The 17,301-nt window shown below is 38.9% G+C and overlaps 1 protein-coding gene across 2 annotated transcripts in view; it reads left to right on the top strand.

The window, feature by feature from the left end:
* Positions 1-10,321, top strand: part of LOC149776254 (netrin-G2-like) — a 104,344-nt gene extending 94,023 nt beyond the window's left edge. Inside the window, exon 4 of one of the 2 annotated variants that reach the window (XM_089942308.1) lies at positions 8,757-10,321. In XM_089942308.1, the coding sequence (XP_089798434.1) occupies positions 8,757-8,785 (29 nt within the window). In that variant the 3' untranslated portion in view covers positions 8,786-10,321. The remainder of the gene's footprint in view (positions 1-8,756) is intronic. The other variant, XM_089942307.1, reaches the window with a different exon arrangement.
* The last annotated feature ends 6,980 nt before the right edge of the window (positions 10,322-17,301 follow it).

The raw sequence follows: 17,301 nt of genomic DNA on the forward strand, positions 1-17,301 counted from the left end.
GGCGGGGGGGGGGCTGTCGCCTTTTTCATACCCTCATACATTCCTCTTGCATCCCCGGTGTCGGCAGCTGTCTGTATACTTTTTCTGGGGCAAGGTACAGCCTGTATGCCATGAGGACTTTCCTCTTTGCATCCGTCACGGGCTCCATCTCCTCCCTGTTTGCCTCATACCAGTCGACATTCTTTTGCTCCCGTAAGCTGTGATGGCTGAATTGTACACAGAGTCACGGATATGGGACCACTTGCAGTCAATGGTGACATCGGGTGTCAATTTGGTGAGGTCTTCCTTCAGTTTGCTGCTGAACTGCTGTGTTTTCTCTGGGTTGCTTGCACACAGGTGTTGATGCATGGGTGACCTTCTTCTTGGCGTGATGCAGCTTCTTGGGTAATATTCGCACCTTTCTGGCCACGAGGAAATGGCACTGTGGTAGCTGCGGGTGAAGAGGACACTGGCCAGTTCTGCACGCCTGGTGATGATGAGGTCTAGCTGGTGCAAGTGGCGTGAACGTGGGTGTCTCCACTACACCTGGTGAATCTTTTTGCATTTGAAGAAAGTGTTGGTCACACATAGGCTGCGGGAGCAGCACATCTCCAGCAGTCGCTGACCATTCTCGTTGATCTTGCCCCTTCCGTAAAAGCCGAGACAGGTGGACCAGGCCCACTCTAGCATTGAAGTCTCCTAATAAGTAAAGGCCTTCATTGTTGGGGATACTGGATATTTCCTGATCCACAGCCTCATAAAACTTGTCTTTCTCCTCGTGGGTGGTTCAGAGGGTTGGGGCGTACACGCTGAAGATGTTGAACGGGCCTCAGGATGTTGATTCCCGGAGGGCAAGGATTCTCTCAGTACCTGATGATGGAGATTCAATGGAGGCGATTAGCGTGTTTTTTACTGCAAAGCCTACACCATGCTGCCTAGGTTCATCCGAGGGCTTCCCCTGCCAAAAGAATGTGTAATTGGCTTCCCTGATGATGCCGCTGTCAGCCAGTCCGGTTTTCTGGAGGCAAGCAATGTCGATGTTCAGTCGGGAGAGTTCTCTGTCAATGATGACAGTCTTCCGTGCATCGTCGATCTGCTGTAGGTCAGCGATCAATCCAGGACACATGGTCCTGATGTTCCAGGTTGCAAAACGAAGAGTTGGAGTCTTCTTATTTCTTCTTTTAGTCTTTCCTGGTGCGGAGATGTGTGGCCCACTTGTCGAGATGGTTCTCTAAGCTCCACGCACCTAGTGAAGCAGGCAGGCCATGGAAGGTATCACCTTACTGACTGGGGGCTGCCAGCTTGAGGCGGCGGTAGCTGTCCAGTGAGACCTGGTTATCTCTCACCGTCAGAAGTAACCCCTGGCGCCAAGCTCTACGCCAATCGAGCTTAGACTTAGAACCGGTAAACTGTTACTTCTCCTGTTGTGCCGACACCTTACGACGACGCTGGAGTGTCCTCTCCAGTAGAGCTATGAAGCCTGGGCAGGGTGGTATGAAGAATCAGCTGATGTCCATGAAGCAGATCCCCCCTCTCCACGCTGCTGGTGGGCCCAATGGAACGACAAATGCCGATACAGCTTGGCACCAACGGCTTCGCAGGAGTTGCCGGAATGACGCTGAAGTCAATGTCAGACCGCCTTAGGGACTCCGTCTCCTGATTTTCTGTCGGGGTTTACTCCCTTAGCCTTTGCCATGAGTGGATATAGCCACAAGGCAGCAGAGGTTTGGAATCGGAGTTTTTCTTCTCCTAGATGAGCTACCAACCAAGGTTTACGGGTCCCATCTACCCGAATCAACTGGTTTTAAGGCGACAGTGGTCCGCCTTCACCCCTTCTCCGGTTAGTGGAAAACATGGTCTGCCTGACTTCAAGTCTAAGCCACTCGCGAAGGTCAGGAGCTGGATTTTAGTTGACAGGGGCAATCATAGACTCAAGCCGTATGTATGTATGTATGTATGTATCTTATATATATATATATATATATATATATATATATATATATATATATATATATATATATATATATATATATATATATATATATACAGAGACAGTAAGAGAGTTATGTAAGCCATATCAGTTGTACCATAATGCTATGAAAGATATTTACATTGTTAAAGAAGTCTGTTTCTTAATGTAACTATTAGAAACTACGAAATAATCAAAAGCAACCCATCAAAGATTTTGACTGAAACCAGACTTGAAAACAACATCTAATGAACGATTCATATAATCAGAACAAGATCACTAAACACCTGAGTGGGGATACTATAGCGTCAAAGGTACTTCTATGTCAAACTTTGAGGCATGTACCCTGGCGTCATGGAGACTTTAACATGGTGGGACTATAGAGCGTCAATGGATTGGGCCTGTTTAGCGTCAAGGAAAATGGAACAGGGCTGACGTCACGGTACTGGACACAGGCAACAATGTTGCAAGGGGATGACCTCAATCGGGCAGAACAGTGTTGCAACCTGGGAAATAGAGACATAGATACAGAGATAAGGTTAGAGACATGGTTACAGACATAGACAGATACATAGAAAAGCAAACACACAAACAGACACACAAACGTACGAGTGCACAAACGTTCGAGTGAGTACATGTACAAACGCATAAACAATTATACAATCTACTAAAACATGTAAGCACAATAATATATTTTCGAGGCAATGGAGATGCCCTGAAAAAGGCCCTAATTTGTTAACACCATTCAGTTAACATAAAAATCATTGCATGGATCTTCCCCTCTACCTCAAAGTTCGTCTAACATCTGGACCCTAGATTAAGACTCGCTTAAGACAGCCTTGCCTCTACACATAGATCCTTCGTTTCCAAAGTGCTGTCTCTGTGATCTGGGTAATTGTCCATGATGATATGACAAGCGTGGGATAGTCCGGGTTTAACAACATCGACCATAATAGGGTAAACGATTCTTGTGACGAGAACAAGTGAATTAAATGAAGTGAACCGCTGTTATTTATAGTGAAAGAGCGGATTTAAACGGCTTAAGTTATTTCACCAATACTTAACAAACTTCAGTCACAGAGCGGAGTTTCTCTTCCAATCCTAGGAGAGTTGCCTGTAACGTCACACACCCTATATAGGTGTGGCAGCGTCTGTGCGCAAGGAATCAATACGTCAGAGTTAGAACATGACGGAAAGTAAGTAGACCATGAATTGGGATGCACCGGCTGTGAACACGAGAAGTGATGGTTTTGCAGCGGCTACCAAAGCAAACACAGTCCTACTGTCAGATCTGAATTGGGATTTAGTGGATTTTCTCTCTTTGCATGAATTTATTCCGGTACCAGTACCTTCTTTGCCTTCTCCTTCCTTACCGATACTCAAGGATTTCATACTGAGGTAACAATAAATATTGCAGAAAGTTTTGCAACAGCAGAAAGAACCAGAACAAGTCTTTCTAATTCAACAGCAACAGCGAGAAGAAGAACAAGAGTTAAGAAGAAAACGAGAGGAAGAAGAATAAGCAGAGAAGAAACAAGGTCTAGGACACTGGAAGTCAAACGGTGACGGTAGTCTTGGACATTTTCCAGACGTAAGGAATCTGAAAGAAATGTATCAGACTTCTTTAATACGACCCAAGAGAAAACGACATTCTTAGGCTATACACTCCAATCCCGTTCACAGCCCCACTACGCTTGAGATACCCACCCTAGTGATTTCTATCAAATCAGCAGCAGGTCCTTGGTCGTGGAAAAGGGGTAAGGCAGTTAAAGCTCATTACCTCCCGATCCTAAGTTTGTTTTTTAAAAAACAAGCACCCAACGGTCATTTTCAGGGCCAGCCATATCTCTAGAAAAAAGAATTCATTTGCCAAAATCAATTAAATCTAAAATTCTCTTTTTCACCATGATGAACGGTTGTGAGTGCGTAGGTGTAGGTCCTTATGATAAAAATCAGTTTCAGGAAACACTTAAGTTTTTCTTTCTGGCATATTCTCTGTAAATATTTACAACCCAATGTCACAACACAATATTTACGAAAGTTCATAGACTTCTTCTCTGTCGTTTCACTCTCTCTCTCTCTCTTTTGTTTGAAGTTCTCCACTGTCACATATTTTTCCTCTCCTTCTACTTCTCCCTCACTTTCGTGTCGTCTTCTTTTCGTCTCTTTCTGAACGTGTCTGGGTTGTTCCTTTTCGGCGCGTACCACTTCTTCCTGTCTTTAACCCCTCTAATCCTCCTGCTCCTGTTGTTTTCCAGGGCAATCTGAAGAACATTGCTCTTTCTCTTGACAATGATAACAGGTATCTTGACCTTTGTCTCTTCTGACGCCTCTCTTGCTTTGATGTTGCAGACATTTCGAAGACCAATGCCCTTTATTTTTACAGATATAGCAAGTGTCTTGACTATTATCTCAAAAGAAGGGGAGTAGTCTGTCGGCTCCTCCGAAGAAAACCTTCTTATGACACTTGGCAAAGCTCTGATCAGAAGTTCGATCTGTGTTGGCTCTTCCTTCTTTCTGGTCAGATTGACCAGAAATGGGAAAATTGCAAGAAAGCTTAGTTCTAAGCCATACCTTGAAAGTACACCCTCAAGAAGTGCGTGGACCTCTGTCATATCGATGCAAAAGGTTTAAAGACGGAAGCTACATTCACGTCCTGCATCACGATGAACATTTTGATGTCGTTACCAGTATCACTACATTTCTGGGATACGGTTATTAATGTTAGAAATGTAACTATGGCTATAACAATCGAGAGCTAGACAAGCATTGCGGATCGAAATGTAAGTGATGTTTGGTTTTAAACCCTGTCTTGGCGAAGACATGAACGAGTGCATTTCTCATCTTACCAGCGCACTTTTGTCAGCCCAACATGTTAACAACAACATCTGAAGACGCAATGTTCACAGGAGAAAAGTGCTTGTCAACTCTTGAAATGTTGTTCTACTTTTGGACAAGTCATACGTACCAAAAGTGCCAAGTCACACATATGTCCAGGAAAAAAACGATGTAACATTTGTCACCAAATCGTAGACTTCGAACATGAATGCAACATTGAACAATGCAAGCACCTACAAGAGGAGGAGGACGACAACCCAAAGAAGAAAGGAAATTTCCACCCTATACAATCTGGCCAACTGCGTGTGGAAATTTAGTGTGAAGAAGCTCTATCCAACACGGTTAACGTAATCTTGCATGCCAAATTCGACAACACTCTAAAAGTCAACAGTCTCAGAGAAGTCATTCTAGACTATTAGAAGTTATGGAAGACTCTTATCCCTCTTAGAATGGAGGAGAACCTTTGGAAATGGAAATGGAATTCGATGATATTGTGGAAGCAGAACCGCTCTCTCATAAAGACATTGCCGAAGATAGGTTGTCAGTCCAGACGGCCAGAACAAGAACAACATGTATTCTCCTGTTTTGCCACATACCTAGCGGAAATCATTACAGGACTGACCAAGAAAGATTTCTATGGATGTCATAACGATCGTCTCAGTCACATGCAACACGATAAATATCTGATGATGATATCATCCCAGTCACATTCAACACGATACATATCTAATGATGAGTCAAGAAGAACAATTGGACGAGTATCTAGAGGACGCTTGGGGTCTCATCACAGATTGTCAGTGGTATAAAGACTTGCGTGATAATTCCTTTCCTCCATTGATATCCATCACATCGAAGCTCTCTTGGACCAGAGTGCGGAGAAGAAGCGAAGAAACGGTTACTTGTCAGAGATGTTTCAAGCAAAAAGTCAGGATTAAATTGATGACTTATCATTACCTGTGGAAGAAGAAAACCCAGAACAAAACAGGATGCCTGGAAACTTCTGCTGGAAAGTCTTCAGACATACGGGGGCGCAATCTAATACGATAATAGATTGCCATAGCACCCCAACAAAAGGGCCCTTTTCAGGGCTAACTTAACCATTTAGAAAATATGTATTATTATATCATCTAAATTTGTGTTCATTGTTCGAAAATACAAGTGTGTCTATGACCACTTCGTTTCTCTGACTTGTAAGATAGTGTCTCTGCGTGTGTGTGTGAGTGTGTGTGTGTGGTTAAAAGATAGAAGTGTGCCTGTATGCACTTCGTTTCTCTGACTTGTAAGATAGTGTGTGTTTGTAGTCAGTATTATAGGTTAAAAAGCGAGTGAATGTTTCTTTTAGGTGATGTGATGGATGAGGATGATATGGGCATTGTTACTTTTTATGTAAGGGGGTGTTTTACTTCACGTCCGCGCTTGAAGTATATAAAGTGAAGAGTTCGTCATTCTGGCTACCCCAGTGTTCACTCGTTACCATGAGCAGGATAGCTACATTGATTGAGCTACAGATGCACCAGGAATATGCCGGGTGCATTCTGGATGAGCTGACTATGTAGGTCATATCAGAAAGCGCAAGACTCGAGGAAAAGGAGGAAGAAAAGAAAAAAGAAGAAAAGAAGGAAAAGAAACGAACGATTCTGTCTCACCTCATACTGAGCCCTGTGTGTGAGGCAAAGCCAGAGATGAGGACGTCTCCACAGCCACTACCAGCACCAACAACTACACAACAACGTCGGCCGCAACCAGTACCAGTACTAATTGCCGCTGTCCCCCAGACAGAAAACTAGAAGTAGGAGTTGCGTCTGAAAGAGATAAAGAGGCCACATCATCCACGTGTGTGGCATAGAAGACAAAGGGAATAAGTCTTCAGAATCCCAGAAACTGAAGATTGGGGTTCTGAAGCCACTTAAGAGACCTCTGCGCTCATAACCACAACTGTGCATTGGGAGCAGGACTGGAACTGCCGTTGTGTCTGTGGTGCCCGGCCTGGGAGATGATACCATTAACGAGGTGCATCTGAAATTCAAAAAATCATCCAGCCCTTTTCAGGGCTAACAAAATTTATAAGAAAAAGACAGATCAAGTTGCCAGTTTGTATGAATGTGGAGTAGTGTGACTATAAACACTCCTTTACTGATGTGTATGCGTGTGTTTTGTGTGCGCCCGTACGTTGGGGAATGCGTAATGTGACTATAAACACTGAGTCCTTGGCTAGTCTGTGTTAATATTAGATAATGAGGTTTTTTTCTTCCCTCTGTGTTGATAGTAGATAATTGGTTATTTTCTCCCCTCTGTACTAATATTAGATAATGGGTTGTTTTTCTTCCCTTTGTGTTGATAGTAGATAATATGTGAAGTTATTGTAAAGGATGTTTTCCTTCACGTCGTGCTTCAAGTATATAAAGCACAGCGTTCGTCATACGCGTCATTCAACACAGAACAATAAAATGACCAGCAACCATTTGGAGAAAATGAACAAGATGCAGGAAGTGTTGGATAGCATAGGAATGGTGGAGAACATGTTGGTTAGGATGCAGTATAGAGCTTATAGCCTGCACAGACTAAGCATGGAGACCAATAATCTGAAGAAACGGGGAGAAATATTAAAGGACATAATAAAAGAGGAAAAAGAAGAAAATGAGGGTGAGGATGATAAAAAACAAATGAAAAGATGGAAAGAAAACATTTAAAAGAAAACAAGAATGAGAAGAGCTGAAGGAAAAGGAGAAGGGGAAGGATAAAGAGGAGAAGACAAAGAAGAAGAATGTAGATCAGATAATAGGATGTTTGTGCAGGAAAAGAAGAAATTTAAAGACAAAGAAGAAGAAGGAAACCATATGCCCTTTCAGGGTTACTCCATTGCCTCGAAAAAAATGTATTCTCATGCTTAAAATTGGTTTAGTAGGTTGTATTATTATCTGTGTGTTTGTTTAAATATGTGTTCACATCTACGTTTGTGTGTGGTGTACGTGTGTGTGCAATTGTACATTGTGTGTGTGTATGTGTATACGTGTTTGTTTTTCTATGTCTTTGTCTATGTATCTAACCCTGTCTCTAACCAAGTATCTTTGTCTCTGTGTCTCAGGTTGCCACACTGCTCCGCCCGATCCGGGTCATCCACTTGCAACTTGTGACATCACCCCTGTTCCATTTTCATTGACTCTAAACAGCCCCAATCCCTTGTCGCTAGAGAGTCCCAATCCCTTGACGCTCTATAGTCCCACCCATGTTAAAATTCCCCATGTTATATTCCACTCGACGCAAGGGTACATGCCTTCTACTTTAACATAGAAGTCGCTTGTCGCCAGAGTATTCCCTTTCACTATTGACGAAATATTATGTGTACACAAATATATAAAATATCACTTCAAAACGTCGGCTACATAGGCGACAAAAACATTGAACTTAATACAGTTATAAACTTAGTTATTAACAGTGATGGTGTATGCACGTGCCCTAAACCATGTAGAATTTCTAATCCCTTCCGATATCGTTTGGTATATTGTGATCTTTTTAGGTTGAAGGCATTTGTCGAAGTGAGTCACCTTTACAATTGTTTGTTATGAATGAGTTTTTGCCATCAAGTAGAGACGGGTAAAGAGTAAAATTATACGTGTATCGTTAAGAATATTTGTCAAATTTTGATCGCACTGAATTGCACCCTGTTACTGAATCTGAGCAAGACTTTAGTTAGAGGCAAATTTCATGAATGATTTTACCAAAATTAGTCTCTTCAATGTCTTTACATTGAAGAAAATGTGTTCCAGTCTACTTAGAATATGTGTAGAATAATCTTATCTCTTTAGGAACAAACATTTCAATTAGCATGTTGCATATATAAGTTGACATTTTGTTACATAATGATGCAAACATTATGCTTGATTGGTGCAAATTTATTGTTATTGTCTCTCTTTTGTCGAAGGATTTCGCTTCAATGCAATAAAACAATCTCTTTTTCTCTATTGGCCAGGTGGTTTGGTGAATGCAGTTGGACGTTAACTTCAGAGATGAGACCGATGTTCGCTAAAGTTGGGAGAGAACTGGACCAACTATTTGTGCAGTCAAATACCACAAAAGTCTAACTGTAATCGGTCATCTCGGATTTGCATTTATTTTGCTAAAATTATATTACTGTCAAAATTAACGGTTCTTAACAATGAAGTGAATGAACTTTCTTTAATTTTCGTATTTTGATTGATAATTTTGTATGCAGATAAAGACAATTATAATTGTAATTGTATCTGTAGATTAGCTAAATTGTATGTACTCTTTAGGATTCGATTTCTGTTTGCTAATAATTGTCCGATCATTCTTTCTCAATTGTGACTCAGTTTATATCAATATATTAATAGGAAACATTGCTTTTTCAACCATTTTATTATAATGATTAATATTATATTTGTGTATTTTATGCAATATTTGTGCTATATTTCATATTGTCCATATTTTAATATTATGCAGTTATTATCATATGAACGTTTCGTTTAAATTCAAAATCAAAAAATCACACAGTGCTTTAATGATTGACTATGGACATACAAATTCGTGATTAAAAAGCACAAAATGTTTAACTGAGTATTCAAAATATTGAAAACAAATCACTTAAATTACATAAACATGTCATCTTTTTATGTGCATTGATATTGTTTGTACGAGTTCGGATAATCGACAAAACCATGCACAGTAAAAACAAATTGTCTTGACTATCAAACGCTTTTTTGCTCTAATTTTAATTCATACATGACTATTACCACAGATTAAGAGTAATGTATCATGTATATCTTATGTTACGTGTTTAGGCTCGAAAAAACAGCAACACAAGAAAGACTGAAAACAAAAAGCTTTGAATAATTTACCAAATAATTTATTTCCCTGGAAAAATACTGTAAAAATAAAAAAAATAAGAACTTTCAGTTTCAAGAATCAGTTCCAAAAATAATCCAAGAATAATCCACGAATAAAATTTTAGAAATCCATATAACAAAATGTTCTAATGAATTCAAGTCCTAGTCCCGACGAAGAATCTAAGATGGAAGGCGATGACGTATACTGTATCCTGTATTATTTTGTGGTCTACAGTTCCTTTTAGAAACCCAAGAAGTAATCCGATGTTTGAAATCAGAATAAAATTTTAAAGAAATGTCTTTGTTCAAAGATTTTGCATGAGCACTCAAAATATTTCAAGAGAAACGAATTATTCTTTTAAAATGCAAATAATTTGAAGAAAAATTAACAAATAACTCATAAATTGGCCACAACAGAAGGAAACGACTTGACATCAAGTGTTTTTAAGCCCAGTCTGTGAGATCTCTCTCTAAGCATCACTACTAAAGCTAAGCAATGTGCAATTTTGGAAATGCCTAGTTGCGGAAGAGAGGATCTGGTGATCATGTTTACATATAATAAATTACGTAATCCTGTATATCCTTGATAAGAATAATTTTATCCCGAGAATAATAGATGTTTATTTCACTAAAAATCATTTACATGTCTAGGGTCACGTATCCGACACAGCCTCGATCTCAACCTATTTATTCCCACAATAAAAATAATTTTAAAAAAAAATTGTTTACGTGATTGTAACTAAATTTGAATTAAGGTCGGAAACCAGGCCAGCCCTATGGTGTTTACAGAAATGAACAGTCAAACTATTTTCTGGAAAAAGTACGAGTTCCTAGTAAACAGAAATACATTATTGACATATAATGAAATTAAAAGATATAAAGTCTTAAAACTTACAACCAATTAAATCTGATATAAATTGAATCAAATATACATAACATATTGTTCGAGTGAACGATTACTCGCTTTGTAGAAAATGATGAATTTATTTGTGTCAACAGTCATGGTATTCAGATTGAAAGTTCTGGGTAAAAGAAAACATTGTGAATTACGGATTTGTAATTTTTAATTAATAATTTATTTTAATAGGAAAGAGAATCGTTTTGTTCCATATAACATGCAAATAACCATAAGAATACAACGACAAATGAACTTTACGTTTTTGAGTACTTAACTTGATGCCGACTGCTACTGTTTATATATATATATATATATATATATATATATATATATATATATATATATATATATATAAACATGCATGTTTCAAACTGAAACCAATATGCAGTGATTGTGCGATTTGCTAAGAGGTAAGTAGATAGTGGATAATTAATGCGCCTGAATGTTTTGGATGCCATTAAATCACGTTTGACTATGTGTAAAGAGAACGCGAAACAAAATATATCAGAGTTTTGAATTCCAGTATATATCCATGGCAGATAAATTGTTATTCTCACTATATATGCTTGTTTTATAAGACCTTGGTGTAGATAATTCCTATTATTGAAACTAGAACCATGAATAGGAGACCTAGTGCATTTATATATTCTTTCAGTCTGCTAACAATCGATCACGACATTGTTTTAAGAAATATTTTGTGTATAACTCATTACTGAAACCTCATAAAAGTTAAAGCATGAGGTACAGAGGATTTTGGCAAAACTGTTAAGCTTATTTCTAACTTTGTCGATAAAACTTACATTTAGTACGATGGCCTGGCTAATGTGAGTACTATATGCAGGCGACTGGGCACGGCGAAGGAGGCTACTGCAATATTCAGATAAAAGTCTAAATGCTATATTGTAATGTTGGTATATAAATAGTTAATAAATACATTCTAGAGATGTATCATGTTAGATTGAGGATATAACTGATTACTTAACAAATATCATGGTTGACAGTATCAGCTGCTGAATAACCTCATATGTCTCCTTGTTGACTAGTACCGCTTGTTAGGGCTTACACATTAATAGCACAATTATATTTATAATGTCGGAAAAAAATCTCTATTGTTCGGTTTTTTATAGTAAGATATTATGTCCAGTATAAAAGAAAATAAACTAGTTTAGAAAACAGGAATACTAGTTCCTCTAATTCATAAAGTTTTGTTACACCCAGCTCGTCATGTGCGATAAAATGGAATTATTGCAAAAAAAAAATTAACTGAGCACTGCTGCATACTATAAAGACATAATATTCTAGGAAACTAGAAAAGAGTATTTTCCTACTAAAAGACAAATTTCTCCCCTCTGGACATGCCCAACATTTGAACTTTCATAGATCATCAAAGTCAAACTTCCAGACTAAATGCAGCGACGTCGATCGCGAGTTCTATAAATAGTACACATGTAAATGAATACATATCCAAAATGCGCTTTTTATAGAAAATCCACTTCTACGGACCTGATTAGTTTGATCAAGAAGACGGACAAATAATAAATAGAAGATACAATGAAGCTTATAATGCACGAGACCGGCATTTACATTCCTAATTTATGCGTGGTTCATTGAGCATGCGAGAAGTGCATCCTCGAACCTATCTTTTGTCAATGCTCTCACTGTGGCAAGATTCTTGGAGAACGTTAACAAATCTTTCGGGACCTAACTCTCTGGCCGGTTTTGCCCAATAGATCTTAGACCCTATAGACGTAACGTTGAGTCAAGATTACATCGAATGTTACGGAGATTGTCATCTCTATGCCACGGTGTAGAACAAAGCACCGAACGTCTTAGAATCACTTTGAACGAGTAGTAGAAATATGGGAACACGAGTACGACCACCGTTTGAAAACCGATCCCGAATTGAAACGCATCGTGGAAAGTTACAAGTTCGTGGACCCTCTGAATCACCTGGATAGTTTGTACGAAGGACGGACAAATGCCACCTATTTGCCTTACCAAGCCGACGGGGAGAAAGGAGAATAATTCAAATACCTGGACGTGGGTTCGCTGTATCCATTCTGGAAAGGGAAAGGCATGGTGAAACTCCATTTTGATAAAGATTCTCTAATGACGTGTAATTCATGGATCCAATGTACCAAGGAGTTGCTCGACGTCGAGGCCGTGCTGTAGGAGACATGGTGAAATCTGTTTCATTCGGTGTACCTGCCAATGACACGATGATTGCACGCCTTGAAAGATATTGCTCTGACGTAAGAAAAAGAATTTCTCTAAATATTATCATCGACATACAAAATCCTAAAGAAACCTTCTTGCGAGCAGGCGAAAATGTCTTGCTTCAAACTGGAAAAGCATTTTGGGCCGACGAGAAACTCCTATAAATGCACTGAACGCTGATGAGCTAGACATTCCTTCTTCCCTGACGCCACACCAAGGATAAGGTAGAAAGTTAGACGAGGACATCCCTCCAGAGGAGTTCATACATATGTTGCCAGAAAGACGATGAAAAGAAGAACTGTCAGAGAATTAGATGTTTTTGATTATTAAGTCAACATAAAGAAAAATGACGCACCGAGAACCTTGCGAATGTTCCAAGTCGGAACTGGATCTGTTTGCCATGCCACCCACCATGATGACGAGGCAAGAATCGATCTGGGTAGAATTTCATCCCGTCTACTCTGTAAAAGACTCAGGGTCAGCCCCTTCAAATTTGAAATCAAAAGACAGTCCAAAGTTTACATCGATCTAAATAGATGTTACTTGTGCTTGAAGATCAAATTGTCCAACACGGAACGGTACCGATCTGGACCACGAAGAGGCATAGACCCCGTTAACAATTTCATGCATTCGTTATTCAGCTCAATGGATTTGATCTTGAGTAAGAAACTGATCGATAGTAGCATGGACATATACCCTTATAGAGCGTATGGAAAATAAGTCAAAGAGACTCATTTGGATGCCTGCGTGGTATGGAATCCTGACGCGTCGGGAAAGTTCAACAGCCTAGATGTCAGCAATATGGGACTTAAAAGACTGTCAAAGCAAAATTCAAGACAACCGTAGTTTAGAGCTCATGGAACGCTTGCATTTGTTCATTTGGACATGTGGTTGCAATACAAGTATTTGATGAACGGAGTAGATGTCCGCTTGAGTTTAAATCTAAGCAGTACCGCTTTCCATTTGATGGCTCAGCTGATATCACTTACAAAATCATCATCCAAGAAGCCCCACTATACGTGCGCCGCGTGGAAGTGTTACCTAAACTACAATGACAAATCACATCAATCTTGCCTTGAGTAGAATGGCTGCCAAATATTCGATACGACGCGTGACAGTGCAAACCTTCACCATTTCCGCTGGACAGCGATCCATGATCGAAGATCATCTGTTCCAAGGACAGTTGTCCAAACGTTTAATCATTGGTATTGGTATCGTTGAGAATTCAGCCTTCAATATAGTCCACAATGAAAATCTCAAAGTTTCAGCACTTCGACCTGTCCAAGATCGAAGTCAGTAGAGATGGCAAGACTTTATGTACTAGATCTTTCGAACTTACCAATCAACAGAACCATCTTGAGGTCGTACTTGTCCATGTACGAAGCCACCGGACAGTTAGGGATCAACACCAGCCACGGCATTTCGTACGATGATTATACAGGATGTTAAGCTTTTGGGCCTTTTGATTCCACTGTTCACCAAGGCAACGACGAGAGACGTTTCCAGCCTACAGAATCCTGCAAACTTCCAGTATAACTTCAGCTTGAAGGTCCACTGACGGAGACGGTGAACGTCATCCTGCATGCATAATTTAATAATACGATAGAATTCAACAGTTTGAGATAAGTGATTCAAGACTATTAGAAGCTATGGAATACTCTTTGAACGGTGGAGTCTCTTTGGAGATGGGGATCGAGGATTTCTTGGCAGTAGAACCACTCACTAATAAAGGCAAAGACAAAGAGAGCATGGTGATGTCCAGATGGCCAGAAGAAGAAGAACGTTTAGTTTCTTGCTTTGCTAAACATCTAAAGGAATACAATTACAGAGTTGACCCACAAACATTGCCATGGATGTCAACACGATCATCCCAGTCAAATCCAACATGATAGATGCATGATGCCAAGAAGAAAAAATGAACGATTATCTGGATGAAGCTTGGGGTCTTGTATCGGAAGAAGCAGTGTTGCGTCAGTGGTATAAATACTTGCGTGGCTATTCCTCCCCTTCATTGACAGCTCTGGAGATCCAACGTATCAAATCGCTGCAAAGAGCAGCTTACTCCAAAGAGATTTACAAGAAAAAGTCAGGATTGAATTGATGACTTGTCATTACGTTTTAAAAAAAGGAAAAAGTGGATACTTGGGAACTGTATTACCTTTTGAAAAACAGTTCTTACACCGCTTCTCGGAATCCTGTTGTGTGCGCTAAAGATTAACTACGTTATCGCAAACCTCAAGACTATCAAGCTTATGTCATCGACACGGATGACAGTCATCTCCCAGGAACCCATTGGGTAGCCGTCTTTTTCCCCCACGATGACCATGTGGAATATTTCGATTCATATTGATTAATGCATTTGGAAGACTACATCATCGACTTTATGAGAAGAAATGCCAAGACGACAAGATTAAAAAATGTGAAATTAGAAAGCACAGATTCGATGGTGTGTGGAAAAGATTGTGTGCATTTTCTTCGTCAACACAGTCTTGCATATCCTTTAGAACATTTAGTGACTTAGTTTGATCGTGAATTTTCTATAAACGATGATAAAGTAGATAGATGCTTTTGTGACCATTATGAATATCTTCCTTTAGCTATGAAACGTAGTGTGCATCAATGGCCCCATGACCTCGATCAGTGGAAGTCGAGCTTGACATTCACAATGTTGTCAACCCTTCAAATAAGTTCCTGTTTGAAAAATAAATAGTTGATATTGTATTAAATAGTTGGTTGTTGATTGTTTCTTGCCGAATGAAAATGTTGCATTTTGAAAAATTGGTATCTCTATTTTTTACAACAGATGAATATTGTACAAATATATAAGCTCTTTCACTTCTATATATCCCTCTTTATTAGATTAGCTATAGCGTTCCTACTAAAAAACAACGCAGAAATGTTTCTGTCGCGTGCGCGCTTGAAACATATTAAGCGGTGCGGTCTCTAGTCTAACCATCGAATGTTCACTGGTCACCCGTGAAGACGACTTCCAAAATTACCATGCTGAATGGTGCCCACATCAATTTACATCGTGTCAGGAAGAACGTGATGTAAAAGCAGGAAGATGTAGAGAATTTGAGGATGATTAAGGCGGCACTAGGCCTGTTATAAGAGGGTTTAGAGAAAAAAAATCAAAATGGAGCAATAAGGGTTGACATAGAAGTATAGACTTCAGAAGTAACATCAAAGAAAGCAGCAATAACAAATTCAACAACAGCAGGTACAAGAGAGAGACTTAATGGACTGTCATGTAGACACCAAGGAGTTCTCCTTCTTCTTTCGCATAAGCAGGGTGTATCCCGTATGAAAACTTGCAATGAGACTGGGTTATAATCTTAGGCCATACGAGATAGCGTTTTCATTGGGATAAAGGATTAATTTTTGATTGTTTGCGCAACAAAAGCTGTCGTGCACATGTAAACATGTTTTCATGTGGCGTCATTTTCGAACAAAGAAATGTGTTTGCCTAAGTATTCTGGAAAATAAATAAATCAATGTATTGTCATATGTGTACATGCTTTATCTGCATCGTATATATATTTGCATACATAATATTCAACTATATGACTAAACTGAAAAAAGGCATTTACGCAAATACAGTTGTTGAGGGGGTAGAGTGGGAATAGCCATGATTAAAAGAGATTTGAAATGCGCACGCAGTTACATATATCTATTGTGGTTAACCAGAATAAAGGAAACTCAGAAAAAATGGAATACAATGAAAAATGACTAAAAGAAAAATCAAAAGGAAAATCAAATAATTCATATTATATATACATTTATGCAGCTGATATGTCGAAATATAAACACAGAAAATGCGCATTGAGAGATAATTCAGATTATAAATATGAATAAGCCATCATAATGTCTAAATGAACAGATGCATTAAAACAGTACCTATGATGTGTTAAACCAATCATATTAGTTATAGATAATCAGAATTGAATGAAAGTTAATTCTATGTCAACCTGTGTCAACCAAATTAAAAAGTTATCTTATGAGTGGTCCGGTTAAAATACAACAAGGCTGTAAATTAACCATAGTGGAAGCAACAAGCGTAAAACTACTCATTTAAAATGGACCAAGTTAAACTTCACAAGAAATAAAATTATCTTTTACTGGAAATTTTAAGTAGTACATATTAGATGATGTTACAGTATGCTATATACTAGTGTTTAAAGGTTACTTTAGCTTTTTTTTATTGTTTAATATAGGAATAATAGAAAGTTGTACGCTATATGTATTATTGTACGTACAACGATATTGCCGACCATCAGTAACTTACTTCAGGAATAAGGATTATCAAGTCAGAAAATGTGTAATGTGGAGGAATAAATTCCAATGCAGTATGTGTCCAGCTACATGTCCTAAAGATTATATGCATGGAACCACATGAAAGTTTTGATAATAAGTTGTCGAGAGATTGACCTTGTAAGTCATGCTTTCATTATTAATTCGCTGTTTACTGTTACAAGTGATCTTCTAAAACTAACATTCGTGCGATCGCATGTATTTCAGAGGTTACCGGATCTGTGTACTTATGAAACTGCAAAAAT

This window comes from Sinohyriopsis cumingii, chromosome 18 (assembly GCF_028554795.1).
Source record: "Sinohyriopsis cumingii isolate HCF-2022 chromosome 18, ASM2855479v2, whole genome shotgun sequence".
In the NCBI taxonomy this organism is placed as follows: domain Eukaryota; kingdom Metazoa; phylum Mollusca; class Bivalvia; order Unionida; family Unionidae; genus Sinohyriopsis; species Sinohyriopsis cumingii.